Below are 17,671 nucleotides of genomic sequence, written 5' to 3' on the forward strand. Positions count from 1 at the left end.
AAAGGGTTTTAACAACAATCAAATAATTGCTCAAATTTTGCAGTGACTTTTTTTTGCTTTAAATGCGATTTTTTTATATAAAAATCCGAATCAGAATATGAGGAGGGACTGGATGGATCACAGTGCTTTTAAATATACAATTACTTAAATCATAATTTTAATAACTTAACATGAACTATAGTAAATAATTTTAATGTGGGGTTCTCATGGCATGAACGCTGCAATCGAACGCTTTGCTTAGGATCAACATATGCTTCGGAGGGTTTGGACGCTTATGTATATATATATATATTTATAGATTCAAAAATATCTATTTCGATTGCCTTTTACTTATAATATTATTAAAATCAAAATGATTTAGGAATACCAATTTGTGATACGAATGGATATTTCCTTATTCGATTGTCATGTTTTTAAAAATGAAATGACAACTATTGTTTTAATTTCTTTACAACAGTAAATAAAAACAAGATGTCATAATGATCTATCAATTAATAGTTTAGTTTAGTTAAATGGTTTTTTCAAGTAGTTATAAAATTTGACTGAATAGAAGAATTTTTCAAGCATTCTCTTTGACTTCAATATGATTTGTGTCTCATGGTTTTTTCATTATATTGCACCCTTTCTATCGCTTACAGGACGTCCAAAACTGTCAAACCAATATTTTTAAAGATTGCTTTTTGGTATTTTTGGCATTTGTCATGCCAATTTCCATTAATAAGCCAAAAACATGACGCCTACTCCAACGCCCACAAACTGGGATGCAATATTTGTCTTGCACATTTCTATTGATGAGCCATAAAGAAATTGGTAACGACTACTATAACGCTAAAAAATGGTTTAATAAACTAGGATTTAAACTATCGATCTAGAGGAGGTCAACCCTTCAACTATTAATGCAAGCGGCTAACCTTCATGGCACACTATACAATCACGGATATATTTTCTTAATAGGGTCGGAATCGCTTCCTTCTAGTTGCTACATATTTTTCAACGAATCTAGTATACCTATATTATAGGTTTAATCAAATATTGCCATTTCAGGCTACATTTACACACACAACACAATAAATAAAAAAACTTGATATAATACAACCAAACAATTTTGGTTGATTTCAGAAGATAATTCTATATATATTTTATATAGTTATATAAATTATAACTAAACAATTTCAACAAGTATAATATGCAAAGAATTTTGTCATATTAAACTACCCGAAATTAAAACACTATAAACAATAAATGCGTTATTAAATATATATTCACAAATAGTATATTTTTGAACCTGTTTTGAAAACTAAAAAGTTTGTGACTTTTTTACAATTTTTCGATTTTGTTTACGGGACAGGGATGAAACTAAGAAGATCTCTTTTGTTCTCTCTCTTTCCGACGTGGGATTGAGAATGGTTGATTTATTGCACCGACAAGAACGTGCGATTATATAAAATAAAATATAAAAGATCGGCTACTAAAACTTTTTCAACTGATTAGATCATTGGGACAACTTTTTTAATTTTATAAAAAAAAAGTTATAAAAATAAATCAAGATTGTTATATGAAAAGTAGACCATTAGGCTTATAGTTGGAAAATATAGAGATGATTAGCTGATTTTAAATGCGTATAAGTAGAAAAGAAAAACAAATTGGAAACTATTTTAAAGAATATAAAATTTATTACTGATTATGATAAAAAAATATATTATAATCAAAAAATATATTTTTAGTTACAAGCTGTCATTTTGCATTAAATAAAGTTCCGGAAATGTCTGTACAATAATAAAGAACCCAATAGACAAAAAAAACCAATCTGGACTAAATGATAGTCAATATGAAGAATGTATTTATCTGCTGATGAAGGGCCAGGATTGTCGACCATTACTGTTTCCTTTTGTGTTCTCTGTACCGCAGCAAGTCGCAATGGTATAACTCTAGCGATTCTTCTGTTCTTTCATGCAAAAGCTCTCTTTTTCATTCCCTTTGATCTTCTTTGGGCAAAGGCATTCAAGGATATGGGGGGTAACCATGGTTTGAGCTGCTTGGCGGGAAAATACTATGAGGCGATGGTCCCATGATACTAAATATCATGATGGGGGTCTTAAATAATGGAACCGGGAATGGATGTCGAAATTAAGGCTACTGATCTTATAAGCCCGCATATTCCCACGGTACGAAGGCAGACCCGGACTCAGCAACGATGGTGCATACATGCGCGTCATGTGGGTCATAGGGTCAGTCACAAGAAAACAGATATACAAAGTAGCCATAACTAATTTAAGCATGGTTAATCTACATAACGAGTACTGATAATTTTGGCAATTTATTTTTTACCCGTTACTTGAATATTAAAAGGGTCTACTAGATTCGTTGAAAAATATGTTAGGTAGCATTTTACGAGTATATATATATATTTATATATATATAAATATTCTTGACTATGATCTTTAGCTTAATCGATTTGCCTAATTCCGCTTGCCCGTTCGTCCGTATAAACTTTTGAAAAAATGTTCGATTTTTATAACCGTTACTCGTAGAGTAAAAGGGTATACTAGAGTAGTTGAACTGTATGTAATATGTATATTCTTGAGTCTATCTGGCCATGTTTGCCTGTTCATCCGTCTGTCTGTCCGTCCGAATAAAGGTCGAGATCTCAGGAACTATAAAAGATTAAGCATGCGGATTCAGACATGAACGCATCGAAATTTTTTTGACCCGTTTTGCTTTGCCCACTATAACGGCCACAAACCGCCCAAAACTGACACACCCACAGTTTTCAAAAATGTTCACATTTTTGTATGTATTATGTTTTTCTAAGTTCTATCGATATGCAAACGAAAATTTGGCCACGTACACTTTAACGCCCATAACCCCCAAGGCCACACTTTTACATTTTTTTAAAAATTTTATTATTTATTTTGCCATTTTCTATCGATATGCAAAAAAGAATGTCAAACTTTCACGTTTGCACTCCCACTAGCTGAGTAACATATATCTGATAGTCGAGGAACTCAAGTATGCAACGCCTTTTGTTGTTGGTAGCGATATGCTTGTTAAGTAATTGTCAGCTTCGACTGTGGCGTCGCAATCATTATTATGTAAACAAGTAGTAATAGGTTGTAATAAATAAACGCAGTCAAAATATTATTTAGTAAGTGCATAGTTTGCATTTTTATTTCTAAAATAGATCGGAAGACATTATTGTTGCTTATATCTTAAAATAAAATTCTTCTTTTCGAAGAATAATAAAATGATTTTGATTATAAATACAGGTGTAGAAAAAATTACAGTTGCTCAATCAAGGATTTCAATGTAAATTAAATTTTTTATTGCCTATAAAGAAAGTCCAAACTAAAAATTAAATGTTTAATTTCTTGTCAGTGTTATCTAGATAACACTTTTTACTGCATCATTTGAAGATATCTATTCTCCTCAAGTAAGGAAGTAAGGGATGTTGTCATATCGTTGATTACCATATTTGTCCCATGATATGGATGTGTAGAACTGCTAACATCAGGCCACAATGTAGTGTTTATCTGCATTCCCGAGAGGCCTTGTATTTGATTGGTAAATGTGCTGTTTGTCTCCATCCAGTTTTGACAACTTTGTACATATTCCAAAGTACGCTGGTATGTATCTAAATGCATAACAGAAGTATTATTCGCCTGGGTGTCACAAACTATTTGTTGTGATTCAGAGGAAAGTAATTTTGATGTTGTTATTGGTTGCATATTTACGCTAGAAATCTGACCCTCATTATTCAAATTAGCAGAAGGAGACATTTGAGACTGACTTATAATTCCGCATTGGATTTCATTATCATGGCGTCCGTTTACTTTTAAAATATTTTCTGTTTCGTTTTGTGGATATATTGAAACTACATTAAGCTCTGGCAAGCTAGTCATCGATGAATCTATGATTTGATTAAAGTTTGATTTTTCTGGTTGTCGTTGATAGGCTGATGGTAACAAAGTTTGCTCCTTAATAGCAATGTCAGTGTTTATATATTTTCCAGACTGTTGGAAGCTTCCGCATTTGGCACGCCCATGTTCATTTGGTACAGTTAGGGTACTAGATTCTCTCTGATTCAATGAACCCCCGATCGCCGTTATTGGAAATTTGTCTTGTACTGTAAACTTTGTTGTATTTGGTTGTATATCAACGTTAGTAGGCGGTGTTAAAATATGTTTATTGGAGTAATATATATTTGATTGTTCTCGGTAGTGGTTTGAAGCTAAGGTTTCGGATACATTAGAATCCATGGCTAAAGCTTGATGATCTTTTTCCGTATGATTTGTGTCTTCTTTTACCAAGCTTAAGTACTGAAGCATTTCATCGGGAAGTATAAGTTCTTCAACTTCATCCAGATTTATTCTTTCATTTGGATGTTGGTCACTAGTCATTGCTATGTCAGGCTTAATTGAAGCAGTGCACAGTTCCTTTCTTAAACTATCCTTATTAATTGGAGATGCTATATTATTAGACTTTCCAACATTAATATCAAAGCTTTGCGGTGTTGTACTTAAGCGAGGAATATTTGTTAATGGCTCTAAATTTAAGTTTGGCACTGGCTCAGTTTGACGTCGTAATGTATTATTCGCTTTTGCTTTATCAAATTCGTTTTGTCCGACTGGATTGTTGTTTTTCATGTGTGGAGAATTCATATAACTAGGAATAGAAAATCGGCCGCTACTGCAATTATGATAAAACTTTTCTGAATCTTTCCCCTGTAAGCGTTTTAAATTTGTTGAAATTAAGTGGGATGATGGAGGCGGGGGAAAACAGCTATTGTAAATTCCAACACCCTGAACCTCAAGATTTGGTTTATTAATAGATGTATTCAAGTCCTTGTTTATTATGGGTAATCCTGATGTGGATGTAAATGCATAGCAGTTGGCACCATTTGACATTTGGCTAGAGCGCCGTGAGCACCCTGGTGAAATGGGATCATAAAAGGAAGCTGTAGTCGTAGTACACGAGGGGGTTGGTCTCATAGTAGGTATAGAAGACACCTGTGATGATTGACTGCTACGGCGACTTTGCATACTACCGTAATAAGTGCTTGCAGTCGAATTTTGACTATCGCGGCGAAACTGTCCTTGCACCGAGCCGGAAACTGTGGAAGTTCCTTGCTTATTCAATACTGTATTACGAAAAGTTGTATGATTTTGTAAGAGGTCTTCCGGAAATACTCCTATGGCCGTGTTGGTGGGCATTGGAATTTTAATTTCACCAGCGGTACATGGCTCCATTTTTAGTTCTGTAATACGCTGATTCAGTTCGCTAATTCCAATGGTACGATTGCTTTCCGGAATGTTGCAGAGCATGATCGTACTTGAGTTTATTCCTTTAGTTTGAAGACGACTTCTAAACCGTTGCCTAGCCAAAACAGCACCTCCAATAGCCGAGGCAGACGCATTTCCGTTACCAATATTTACCATAGCACGTAAAACAATTGGTAGGTCTGCTACGTCCACGTCGTCGTCACAATTCCAGGCGTCATCTAAATTAAGATTTTCAGCCAGATCATCTGGCGAATATGTTAACAAACCGTCCGATGCTCGACTTCCATTTACTAACTGATGGTTAGATGAGCTTATATCAGATTCCGATTTAATGCTAGGACTAGACGTGCCTAATATTTTTCCCATATGTGAGTCTTCACTGCAAGGGCTTGAGTCGATATTGTGCTCTTGAAGATTATGCCGACCTTGACTGTTGTCTCGTTGTAACCGAGAGTTTACGTCATCTAGAGGCAATCCTTTATGTTTTTTATTTGCATAAAACTCAGCACCATGGACTGTTTTTACATGTTTTCTCAGAGAGCTTGGGTCGGTGTAACGTTTTGTGCATCCAGGTGCTTTACAAATGTATGGTTTCTAGAAATAGCTATAAATTAAAGATATTATTATTTAAACAGAGGATAGGCTTACCTCATTACTGTGTGTCCTGTTTTGGTGCTTTGCACGATCACTAGCGTTACTAAAGGCTTTGCTACATCCCGGATACTCGCAAGTGTATGGTTTTTCTCCTGTGTGTGACCGTAAATGAGTTTTCAGGTTTTCCAAACGTGAATATGCCTTAAAGCAGCCTTCAAACTAATTTAAACAAGTTTAATAAGGAATTAATACACATTTTTTTGTATAAATAATTATTTGTCTTACCGTGCATTTGTGTGGCTTTTCACCGGTATGGCGACGCATATGCACAACAAGCATATACTGCGCTTTAAATGGTTTTTCACCGCGAGTACAATCTTCCCATCGACAGACAAAAGCTTTCTTATTAGTTTGGATATGGTCATTATTTATATGTTTAACAAGTTCATCTTGAGTAATAAACTCAATGCAACAGCTACGCCAATGACAATTCGTTTCTATAAAATCTCCAGGCTCATCCTTGATATCCGTAGTATCAGCATTAGCACAATCATATTCATTTGATGGAGTCGAGGCTGATCCGCAATTAATATACTCATCCAAGCGGGTGCTTACTTTAACGTCACCAGGAATGCTTTTAATATTATTCACTATTTTATTGTAACAACGGTCAGACAACTGTGATGAGGCACTGTCGGCTTCTACTTGAGCTACGGCTCCAGATGTTGATGAAGGCTGCTCAGTGATAACATCTTTAAAATGGCCTTTTTTTTCTCTTGCATCATCCAAGTTCTTCAACTACAGAAATGCTATATTATATTATAAACTTTCAATATTTTAAATCAGGCAAAAATTACCGAGAGTGTTGCCGCTCCGACCTGGTTTGGATCCGCATTAACAAGCCTTGCAGTTGAGGATGTTGTAATCTGGCTAGGTGAATCGCTTAGATTAGGATGTACTTCATTTACTCTCAAAGAAGCAGAGGCTGCCATATGCCCTATAGAAAATCCGGATGCAGCAGCTTGTTGTGATGTCATCGGATTTAAAAGACCTGCACTAGCACGCAACAAATGAGCTTGTATCTGTTGTAGACGGGTTGAATGTACATGAGACATGGGGTTAAGGGCGGTAGCAGAGATGTGACCGTATGAACCACTAGCCGCGCTACTTCCTCGAGAACCGTTCATAATTGTGGCTAAAGAATTTGGCGAAAATCGAATCATTGAATTAATATCAAATGAATCGGAATAAGGCGATGACGAAAGGGCTCGTTTGCGGCTTATGCTGGCACGAATACTTCCTCCTGGTGGTCGAGGACTACCTAAACGCCTGTTTCCATCCACGCTGAAGTGAAAATCAGTACTGGCTAGAGATGATGCTGCAGCTGCTGCTACAGCCGCATGATGCAGTTCACCCAGAGAGCTCATACCTCGGCTGGCCAAAAAATCACCTGATCCCAAACCAAGTCCTGCAAGATGGAACGCTGACGCACAATTGACATATGGATCTAAAGGACAAAAATCCGTACATTTTAAAGTTACTTTTGTACAAATGCAAGAAATTAAATACCGTGAAATGATGAAGTTGAATTACTTCGTTGTAGAGAATACAACTGTTCCATGTATCCGGGGATTCTATAAGCCGGGTGAAAGTCGTGTGCATGTGGCTGTCCAGTAACATTCAAATTGTGAACATGTTGAGGCTGATGATTGTGCTGGTGACCAGTAGCATTAGCAAGAAGGTTGTTTTCATTGCATATTGGTGGTTGAATTGAAGTTTTAATTGAATCTGATGGTCCAACCGTTGGAATCATTGATGGAACTGTTACCGAGCTTGAAACATCAGTTGGGTGAAGTTGGTTCATACATGGGGATCCTGGTAAAACGGTTGCAGCTGCAGCGACAGCAGCTGCTCGCCTGGACGCTAAAAACTGCAATTCAGAATACCTATAGAAAAATAAATACATTTTTGTTTAAATTTTTAACATCTATAAATAAGTTAGTATTATTGCAACAGCTTAGGTTTCAGTTTATTGAAAATAAGTAGATTTTGGTCGTGGCATATTTATACCCGTTACTCGTAGAGTAAAAGGGTATACTAGATTCGTTAAAAAGTATGTAACAGGCAGAATGAAGCGTTTCCGACCATATAAAATATATATGTTCTTGATCAGGATCAATGCCGAGTCGATCTGGCCATTTCCGTCTGTCCGTATGAACGTCGAGATCTCAGGAACTATAAAAGCTAGAACGTTGAGATTCAGCATGCAGACTCCAGTGACATACATGCAGCGCAAGTTTGTCGATTCATGTTGCCACGCCCACTCTAACGCTCACAAACCGCTCAAAACGGCCACGCCCACACTTTTGAAAAATGTTTTGATATTTTTTAATTTTTGTATTAGTATTGTAAATTTCTATCTATCATCAGAAAATCTTTTTTCTACTCCCACCCTAACGCCCACAAACCGCCCAAAACTGCCACGACCACACTTTAAAAAAAAATGTTTTTATACTTCTTTACATTTTTGTTAGTCCTGTAAATTTTTTCTCGATTTGCCCTAAATATTTTTGCCACTTAACGCCCACAAACCATATAAAAATTATGTGTCAGAAACTAAAACATCTCTCATCCAAATAAAATGACGTAAATGTGTCTTGTTTTGGTATACATTTTCATACTAATGAAATGTTTCAGACCTTTAGAGTATATGTGTTGATCAAAATCACTAGCCCAGTCGATCTAGCCATGTCCGTCTGCCCGTTTGTATGAACGTCGAGATCTCAGGATATATATATAATATAAATTCAAATGAATAATGCAGATTTTTTTGCAATCTAGTTTCAAAACGCCCCCTGAAACGTCAAAAAATGTTAAAAAAAACTGTTACTCGTAGAGTAAAAGGGTATACTAGATTCGTTGAAAAGTATGTAGCGGGCAGAAGGAAACGTTTGCGACCATATAATGTATATATGTACATATATTCTTGATCAGGATCAATAGCCGAGTCGATCTGGCCATGTCCGTCTGTCTGTCCGTATGAACGTCGAGATCTCAGAAACTATAAAAGCTAGAATGTTCAGATTAAGCATGTAGACTCCAGAGACATAGACGCAGCGCAAGTCTGTTGACCCATGTTGCCACGCCCACTCTAAAGCCCACAAACCGCCCATTTTTCATTATTTTTATTAGTTTGGTAAATTTCTATCTATTTGCAAAAAAAAATTCTCTCGATTTGCCAAAAAACGCCCACAAAACCGACAAAAACTGTCAGTGTTGAAGTCTCTCCTTCGCATTTCCGATAGCTGAGTATCGGCTATCAGATAGTCGGGGAACTCGACTATAGCGTTCTCTCTTGTTTTTCATTTCAATTTTCTTTCGATTTCCTGAAATGTTTTTGTCACGCTTTTTAAACGCTATAGTCGAGTTCCCCGACTATCTGATACCCGTTACTCAGCTAGTGGATGTTTGAAGAAGAGTCTTCATCACTGACAGTTTTTGACGGTTTGTGGGCGTTAGAGTGGGCGTGGCAAAAAGTTTTTTGGCAGATCGTTAGAAATTTACAAGACTAATACAAAAATGAAAAAATATCAAAACATTTTTTAAAAGTGCGTGGCAGTTTTGGGCGGTTTGTGGGCGTTAGAGTGGGCGTGGCAAAAAGTTTTTTGGCAGATCGTTAGAAATTTACAAGACTAATACAAAAATGAAAACATATCAAAACATTTTTCAAAAGTGTGGGCGTGGCAGTTTTGGGCGGTTTGTGGGCGTTAGAGTGGGCGTGGCAACATGAATCGACAAACTTGCGCTGCGTCTATGTCTCTGGAGTCTGTATGCTTAGTCTCAACATTCTACCTTTTGTAGTTCCTGAGATCTCGACGTTCATACGGACGGACAGACGGACAGACGGACGGACAGACGGACAGACGGACAGACGGACAGACGGACGGACAGACGGACATGGCCAGATCGACACGGCTATTGATCCTGATCGAGAATATGTATACTTTATATGGTCGGAAGCGCTTCCTTCTGCCTGTTACATACTTTTCAACGAATCTAGCATACCCTTTTACTCTACGAGTAACGGGTATAAAAATGTCTGAAAAAACTGCCACGCCTACACTTTTGAAAAATGTTTTAATATTTTTTCATTTTTGTATTAGTCTGGTAAATTTTTATCGATTTGCTAAAAAACTTTTTGCCACGCCCACTCTAACGCCCACAAACCGTCAAAAACTGTCAGTGATAAAGACTCTTCTTCACACATCCACTAGCTGAGTAACGGGTATCAGATAGTCGGGGAACTCGACTATAGCGTTCTCTCTTTTTGAGGCTGAATTTCTAAGACAAATTTGGTCGATTTCTATCGATATGCGAAAGGCATGCTGTCTCTAAACCGCAATATGCTAAACAAATTTTGTTCATGCTCACTCTAAACCGCAAAATCAAGAAAATTTAGTTTAGCTGAGTAGCGGGAAATTTGACTATAGCGTGCTTTAATGTTGTATGTAAAATTCCTGGAGTAAAATAGCAAATCGCAAAAAAGATTAAAAATTAATAATCAATTCCTTATTCAGAAATTGTATATGCATATATACATAAATATACAAATATTTTTGTAGTTCCATATGCCATTATTCTTTAATTGATAACTCATATACTCTTATAACTTTTACTTATTACTTACTTATAACTAAAGGGGAGTTATGATTGTAACCTATCCAAAACAAATTCTATAATAAAAATACCATTATAATATCATATTTTTAAAAACAATTTTCTTCTTTTACATTTGTAAATAAATAATGAGATCCTGTTGATCGTGCTTATCACTTTTTCGTTTTTTAATTGATTTCCGCTGGTTTTCTTTTTAAACACACACACAACTCAACAACAACAATTATATTTATTAACTATTGTAAAGCTTACTTATCGAATATACAAATAAAAACTTACGCAAGTGGAAAATATGTTGGTAACGCGTAGGCGTCCATTTTATTAAAGTTAGTCCACAACAAGAACGACGTCTTTTATGAATTCAAGAAAGCCAAAAACATATATTCTTTTATATAATATTCACCGTCGGCGTAACCATTTTTGAAAGAGAAGCATTTCATCAACTTCCTCACATTAATTTCCACTTTTGATCAGCAATTTCAACAAGTTTAAGGAAATTCTTTGATTAAAACGTCGGTTTTAGCATTGTAATATTTAGTATTTACATCACTTAAATGCGCTTATGCGCTCGTCTCACATGTGTATTTATAGAATTAACAGTCCCGAACATATATATATATATATATATCACAAATTTTAAGTAACGAACAATGAAAATCTGTTTTGTAAGACAAGTCAATAATTTTCGAATGCTGCGTCTTATTCCTGTGTTTCTCACGAGTGGACTGAGCGACATTAACACTAGCCGTTGCAATGCTTCGTTAGTTTAGATGGAGCAGTTCGGATCTCCTCTCACAAACACCATTATCCAAACACAGATACTGGTACAGATGCTACATAGATACATGTTAGTTCACAAACATAAATACAATACAGTAACAAGTGCATTGGAGATTTAAATGTCTGTGTGTACCTACGGATCACGAACAGTCGGCGAAGGCGGGCAGATCGAAGATGGCTACACAATACATATACGCGAGTCCAGATACTCTTCGGTGCCAGTGCTGTTAACATGGATATTTTCACGCTATCATGTGATAAAGCGTCATTTCTTCAGTTTTGTGTTTCAGTCTTACTAATGTGGCTTAATTCGTGCCCTCGGCATTACCAAGTTATTTATCAAACAGAATACTAGCAGAATGCTATTGACAAAGACGATCTTTATATACACAAAACGTACTTTGAAGCAACACTTGCTCTTACATCCGCTTGCAGCCCCGATTCAATCTGGATTTTGGTTCTCTTGTTCCTATCTGTTGTTTTTGACCACCGTATGCCAAATATTCCATTTACCTATTGTACTCAATATGGCCATTTCCATATATGTATGTACATACATACATATATGTGTATACAAAAATATATTTATATTTTTATACCCGTTACTCGTAGAGTAAAAGGGTATACTAGATTCGTTGAAAAGTATGTAACAGGCAGAAGGAAGCGTTTCCGACCATATAAAGTATATATATTCTTGATCAGGATCAATAGCCGAGTCGATCTGGCCATGTCCGTCTGTCCGTCCGTCTGTCCGTCCGTCTGTCCGTCCGTCTGTCCGTCTGTCTGTCCGTATGAACGTCGAGATCTCAGGAACTACAAAAGGTAGAAAGTTGAGATTAAGCATACTGACTCCTGAGACATAGACGCAGCGCAAGTTTGTCGATTCATGTTGCCACGCCCACTCTAACGCCCACAAACCGCGCAAAACTGCCACGCCCACACTTTTGAAAAATGTTTTGATATTTTTTCATTTTTGTATTAGTCTTATAAATTTCTAACGATTTGCCAAACAACTTTTTGCCACGCCCACTCTAACGCCCACAAACCGCACAAAGCTGCTACGCCCACACTTTTGAAAAATGTTTTGATATTTTTTCATTTTTGTATTAGTCTTCTAAATTTCTATCGATTTGCCAAAAAACTTTTTGCCACGCCCACTCTAGCGCCCACAAACCGCCAAAAACTGTCAGTGCTGAAGACTCCTTCGCACTTTCACTAGCTGAGTAACGGGTATCAGATAGTCGGGGAACTCGACTATAGCGTTCTCTCTTGTTGTATTTGTATTTGTATCGGTTATAAAAGTTTCATTAAATGGTATATGACAAATACATATATGTACATATAATATATCCGTTATCTAAGAGCAGAAGTGCACATTAAATACTTTGAAAGTTTGTAGCAATTAAAAGGTTTTGAACCAAGTATGTATGTATAAATGTAGCTATAGCAAAGACGATTTAGCCCAAGACTGCTTGCACTAACTCATAGAACAAGCTCTACTTCGCAGCTCTTAAAACCGTGTTCATGGCTTTGAAATTAATTCCACTTTGGGACCTAGATAGGTACTGGTCAATTTAATAACATTGTCTTGAAACAAATTTGCAAGTTGAGTCCCACCCCACATATTTCGTAGTTCCCAAGATATCTATGTACAATAACACGGACGGACATCCCGGCAGACGGTCGGACTTATGTACATATGGACATGACTAGATTGATTCGGATGATAAGTAATTTGTACATAGCCTTTCTATCGAGTCCTTCTATCTTATACATACTTTTCTACGATTTAAGTGTGCGCCTTTAATCTAGAAGAAATTTTCGGGTCTAACAAATGAGTATAACGAAAGTGCTCTAGACAAAACTAACCAAAGGTTTAAGCATACTTTATGAAATGTAATATCAGGTAAATAAATTCATTTTAGTCTATGCACTCTTTAAATGATAAAAACACACTGTAAACTACATATGTACATACATATTTGACTATGTGTAACAGAACAGAAAACAAAAAAAAAACTAAAGAGTTACTACTTACTTAAAATAATCTTTCTATGAAGTGAAGAATTTTTCTTGTTTGTTTTAAACACGTAAAATTAACAAAACTGCTGTTTGAACAATTATAAAACATTTGAATTAGTAGTCCTTTACATCTGTGTACAACATTTACATATGTATGTATGTACATAATTTACAAGATAGCTTTGTCAAGACTAAGTTTTGATAAAACTATGTACGTATATGTATATCATTTATCGTCTAATTCTACAAAAATGTCATATAATTCCATTAATTTTCCGTAAAAGTAATGGAGCTTGACCCGTTTAATAGAGTCTGAAGTTTTAAATTAGGACCAAAAAAGAATTAAATAGTTAATCCATATATAATTGTTTTTGAAGCAGGGATGGAGTCATTCTGACAATTTCTGGTGTTTCCGTAAAAATAAAGTGAATAATTACTCTAAAGAAAAAGTATTTAGCTAGCCTAAAAGGACTTTGTATTTTGTGAGCGTTGGTAGTGGGTGGCACGAAAAAAAATAAAATGTACATACAAAATTAGCAGTGTTAGCAGTTTTATAACCTTTACAGCATATGTATCTTGTATACTATATTACCCTGCAAATAAAGAATATTTACTCGTAGAGTAAAAGGGTATACTAGATTCGTTGAAAAGTATGTAACAGGCAGAAGGAAGTGTTTCCGACCATATAAAGTATATATATTCTTGATCAGGATCAGTAGCCGAGTCGATCTGGCCATGTCCGTCTGTCCGTCCGTCTGTCCGTCTGTCCGTCTGTCCGTCTGTCCGTCTGGCCGTCTGTCCGTCTGTCCGTATGAACGTCGAGATCTCAGGAACTACAAAAGCTAAAAAGCGCAAGTTTGTCGATTCATGTTGCCACGCCCACTCTAACGCCCACAAACCGCCCAAAACTGCCACGTCCACACTTTTGACAAATGTTTCGATATTTTTTCATTTTTGTATTAGTCTTGTGAATATCTAACGATTTGCCACAAATCTTTTTGCCACGCCCTCTCTAACGCCCACAAACCGCCCAAAGCTGCCACGCCCACACTTTTGAAAAATGTTTTGATATTTTTTCATTTTTGTATTAGTCTAGTAAATTTCTATCGATCTGCAGAAAAACTTTTTGCCACGCCTACCCTAACGCCCACAAACCGCACAAATTTCTATCGATCTGCCGTAAATCTTTTTGGCACGCCCACTCTAACGGCCACAAACCGCCAAAAATGGTCAGTGTTGAAATTTCTCTTCGCACTTTTACAAGCTGAGTAACGGGTATTAGATAGTCGGGGAATTAGACAATAGCGTTTTCTTTTGTTTATACTTATACAATGTTATATACTTATATACATCATTTATATACTATATTATTTAATAATAAATACTATATTATACTATACTATCTGATATACGAACTTTTTTGTTTTGTACTTGTCTTAAGAACTATATGATCTAGAAAGTTGGTATTCCCAGTTTATTCCATAATATTAACTATTATAAAGCCAACGAACTGAAAATAAATTTTCACATCCGTACTTCTAAAAAATGTCAGATTTATATATATAAAACTAATTTGTTTTTGTGTACTTACGTTGTTGAAATACATACACAAATGTATGTACATATATACATATAAACTACCTACAATAAAATACAAATCTATCGATAGGTTTGAAAAAGATAGCATTAAAATTCTGTTGAAGACTAGAAAATAAATTTCAAGCTTCTTAATTAAATAAATAAATAACACCGCCTGCAAAGGTACGCATAAATATAAATACATCAATTTTATACATAGATATGTATATTTTGATGCGTCCATTAAAGTAATGTCGTAGTAAAAATATACATATGTATGTAATTGTCATATTTGAAGAAAATGTATCTTTATATATCTATAGAAAAAAATGGTTTATTACAATTATGCTCATCTTTGTTGTACCTGTATTACTTATCTGAAATTTGTTTGAATTTGGGCAGTCATAATGCCTATTTTACAACAATCATTTACAAGCCTAGGCCAGTGATTTCCCCAACTTTAAAACTACACACAATACGTGTGCATGCTGTGGGTGTGTATCCCTGTCCGGCCTTAAAACCAGAAAAATAACATTTTTCCTGCAAGTGCACAGCAGGATTGAATAGGGTTTCGTCAGATACTCTTGATACACATGCGTTTTGCGTTAGTGTTATATATACATACACATATATACAAGTGTGTATGTATGTGCCTTGCCTTTTGTAATTTAACGTCTTACTCAAATCTTCTCTCTATGAAAGAAGCGGACACATGCTGTGCTTCTTCAGCTTACATACACATATTCATATCTGTATGTTTGTTTAACGTGCATTCGTGTGATTTTCCAGACTTTATATGTGTGAGGATATGTATGTATAAATATCCGCACCAAATAATCGTATTTGCAGGTACGTCTGTACGCTTATTTAAGTATGTTGTGTACCCATACATTTATATATATACATATTATGTTTGGTGGTTCCATTCCTTTTTATGACAAACGGTTTGTCGGTTCTTGGAAACTACGAAACCAGAATTTTTTTAATACATTCATATATACATATTTAGTATTCAGTATTATTATTCAGTTAGAAAAAATATACACAAATGCACATCTATATATGTTTGCACGCCATTGTGTACACGTATATCTCCATTCACTAGAAGCTAACCCAACCACCTCTCCCCAATAACTATTTACCTATGTATGTATGTATTTTAAATTAAAAGCCAACACTAAGGTTTCATATATTTTATTGACAAATCATTAACAAATCGTTGAAATGAAATCGTTTTTCTCTCCGAATAATAAATGTAATGCATCTATGATAAAAATGGTTTCGACTTTTTGCTTGCCTGGCATAGCTCTTTAAGTATGCAGTGTACCCAATGACTTTATTTTCTTCTCCTCTTGGGCCCAGTACAAATTTTAAAGGCTTAATTAGTCAACGGATCGAAACCGAAAAGGGGGAAAAAATTGGGCTTTAGCGGTATGCACTCACACTTATATATATAGACACATCGATAAGTATATATGTCTGTGCAAGTGTATATACATATGTGCATACGTATACATATTAGTATGAACATACTACATCTGTACGTATACATACATACGCATTCAAGCCGTAAACGTATAATGTCTTCTTGAATCCAGTTTCTTTTTCGATTAAGACGGAGCAGGCACAGATTGAAGCATCATCATTATCAAGAAACTGAGTCGAGAAGACCTTTGGAATAATGTTGTCCGTCGAAGCTGAAAATAAAAAGGAAAAAACAGAAAAAAACAGGCACAAACAGACCCAAATTAAGGGAACGTTTTTTGGGCCTTTATAGGTACATATATATGTACAATGTATATATGTATATGCATACGTGTATAAACTAACCTTAATTTTTTATATTTATTGAGAAGTAATTTATTGTTTAAAAGTATTAACACACGCAACTTTTTACATAGTTGTAGCAACTCTTCCTATTAAACACAATTTTGTCAAATATGGTATGTACATACATATATACATAAAAGCCTTAAGGGGTTAAGCCTTTAAACTGGATATTGCATACATTCATATTTACGTATGCAAGAACATACATGTATGTACATTCTCACAAGCGTCAATACGCATACAAACGTGTGATACTTGTATAAATATTTCGAAAAAAAATCTCAAGAGACTATACATAGGCATATGCGTATGTATATTAGGGCGGACTTCAGTTTTATTCAAAGTCCTGTGCCACCACCTTTTTTAAATTAAATATACAGACATACGTACCTATAATTAAGAGAACTACTTTAATTGCCTGCTATTTTAAATGTATTGCACATTAAACCTGGCACATTATCTGTGGTCTTAATCATGTATAATTATACTCGTTACTCGTAGAGTAAAAGGGTATACTAGATTCGTTGAAAAGTATGTAACAGGCAGAAGGAACCGTTTCCAACCATATGAAGTATATATATTCTTGACCAGGATCAATAGCCGAGTCGATCTGGCCCAGTTCGTCCATATGAACGTCGATTTCTCAGGAACTATAAAAGCTATGAGGGTTGAGACGAAGCATACAGATTCTAGGGAAATAGACGCAGCGCAAGTTTGTTTTCCCATGCTACCACGCCCACTCTTACTCCCACAACCCGCACAAATTTTGATATTTTTTGATTTTTGTATTAGTTTCTTTGTCAATGTTTTCTCCTTTCCCCTTCGCACTTCCACTAGCTGAGTAACGGGTATCTGATAGACAGGGGACTTGACTCTTGTTTTTATTTCTAAATGATGGCCTAGTTTTTTTT

General features: G+C 35.5%; 1 protein-coding gene across 3 annotated transcripts; it reads right to left on the reverse strand.

Annotated features, from left to right (window-relative positions):
* Window positions 1–3,245: 3,245 nt before the first annotated feature.
* LOC122622829 (transcriptional activator cubitus interruptus) lies at window positions 3,246–11,265 on the reverse strand. 3 transcript variants are annotated; one of them, XM_043801380.1, is made up of 6 exons: window positions 11,096–11,265; window positions 7,443–7,803; window positions 6,731–7,380; window positions 6,159–6,671; window positions 5,928–6,092; window positions 3,246–5,873 (listed from the first exon to the last, which is right to left on the reverse strand). In XM_043801380.1, the coding sequence occupies exons 2-6, from the start codon at window positions 7,735–7,737 to the stop codon at window positions 3,396–3,398; spliced, it is 4,101 nt and encodes a 1,366-aa protein (XP_043657315.1). In that variant the 5' UTR covers window positions 7,738–7,803; window positions 11,096–11,265; the 3' UTR covers window positions 3,246–3,395. The 3 variants fall into 3 exon arrangements, with proteins under 3 accessions (XP_043657315.1, XP_043657314.1, XP_043657316.1); XM_043801379.1 differs by having other exon boundaries at window positions 7,443–7,819; window positions 10,830–11,265; XM_043801381.1 differs by having other exon boundaries at window positions 5,661–5,873; window positions 5,928–6,025; window positions 7,443–7,819; window positions 10,830–11,265.
* Window positions 11,266–17,671: the final 6,406 nt, after the last annotated feature.

This window comes from Drosophila teissieri, chromosome 4 (genome assembly GCF_016746235.2).
Source record: "Drosophila teissieri strain GT53w chromosome 4, Prin_Dtei_1.1, whole genome shotgun sequence".
Lineage (NCBI taxonomy): Eukaryota > Metazoa > Arthropoda > Insecta > Diptera > Drosophilidae > Drosophila > Drosophila teissieri.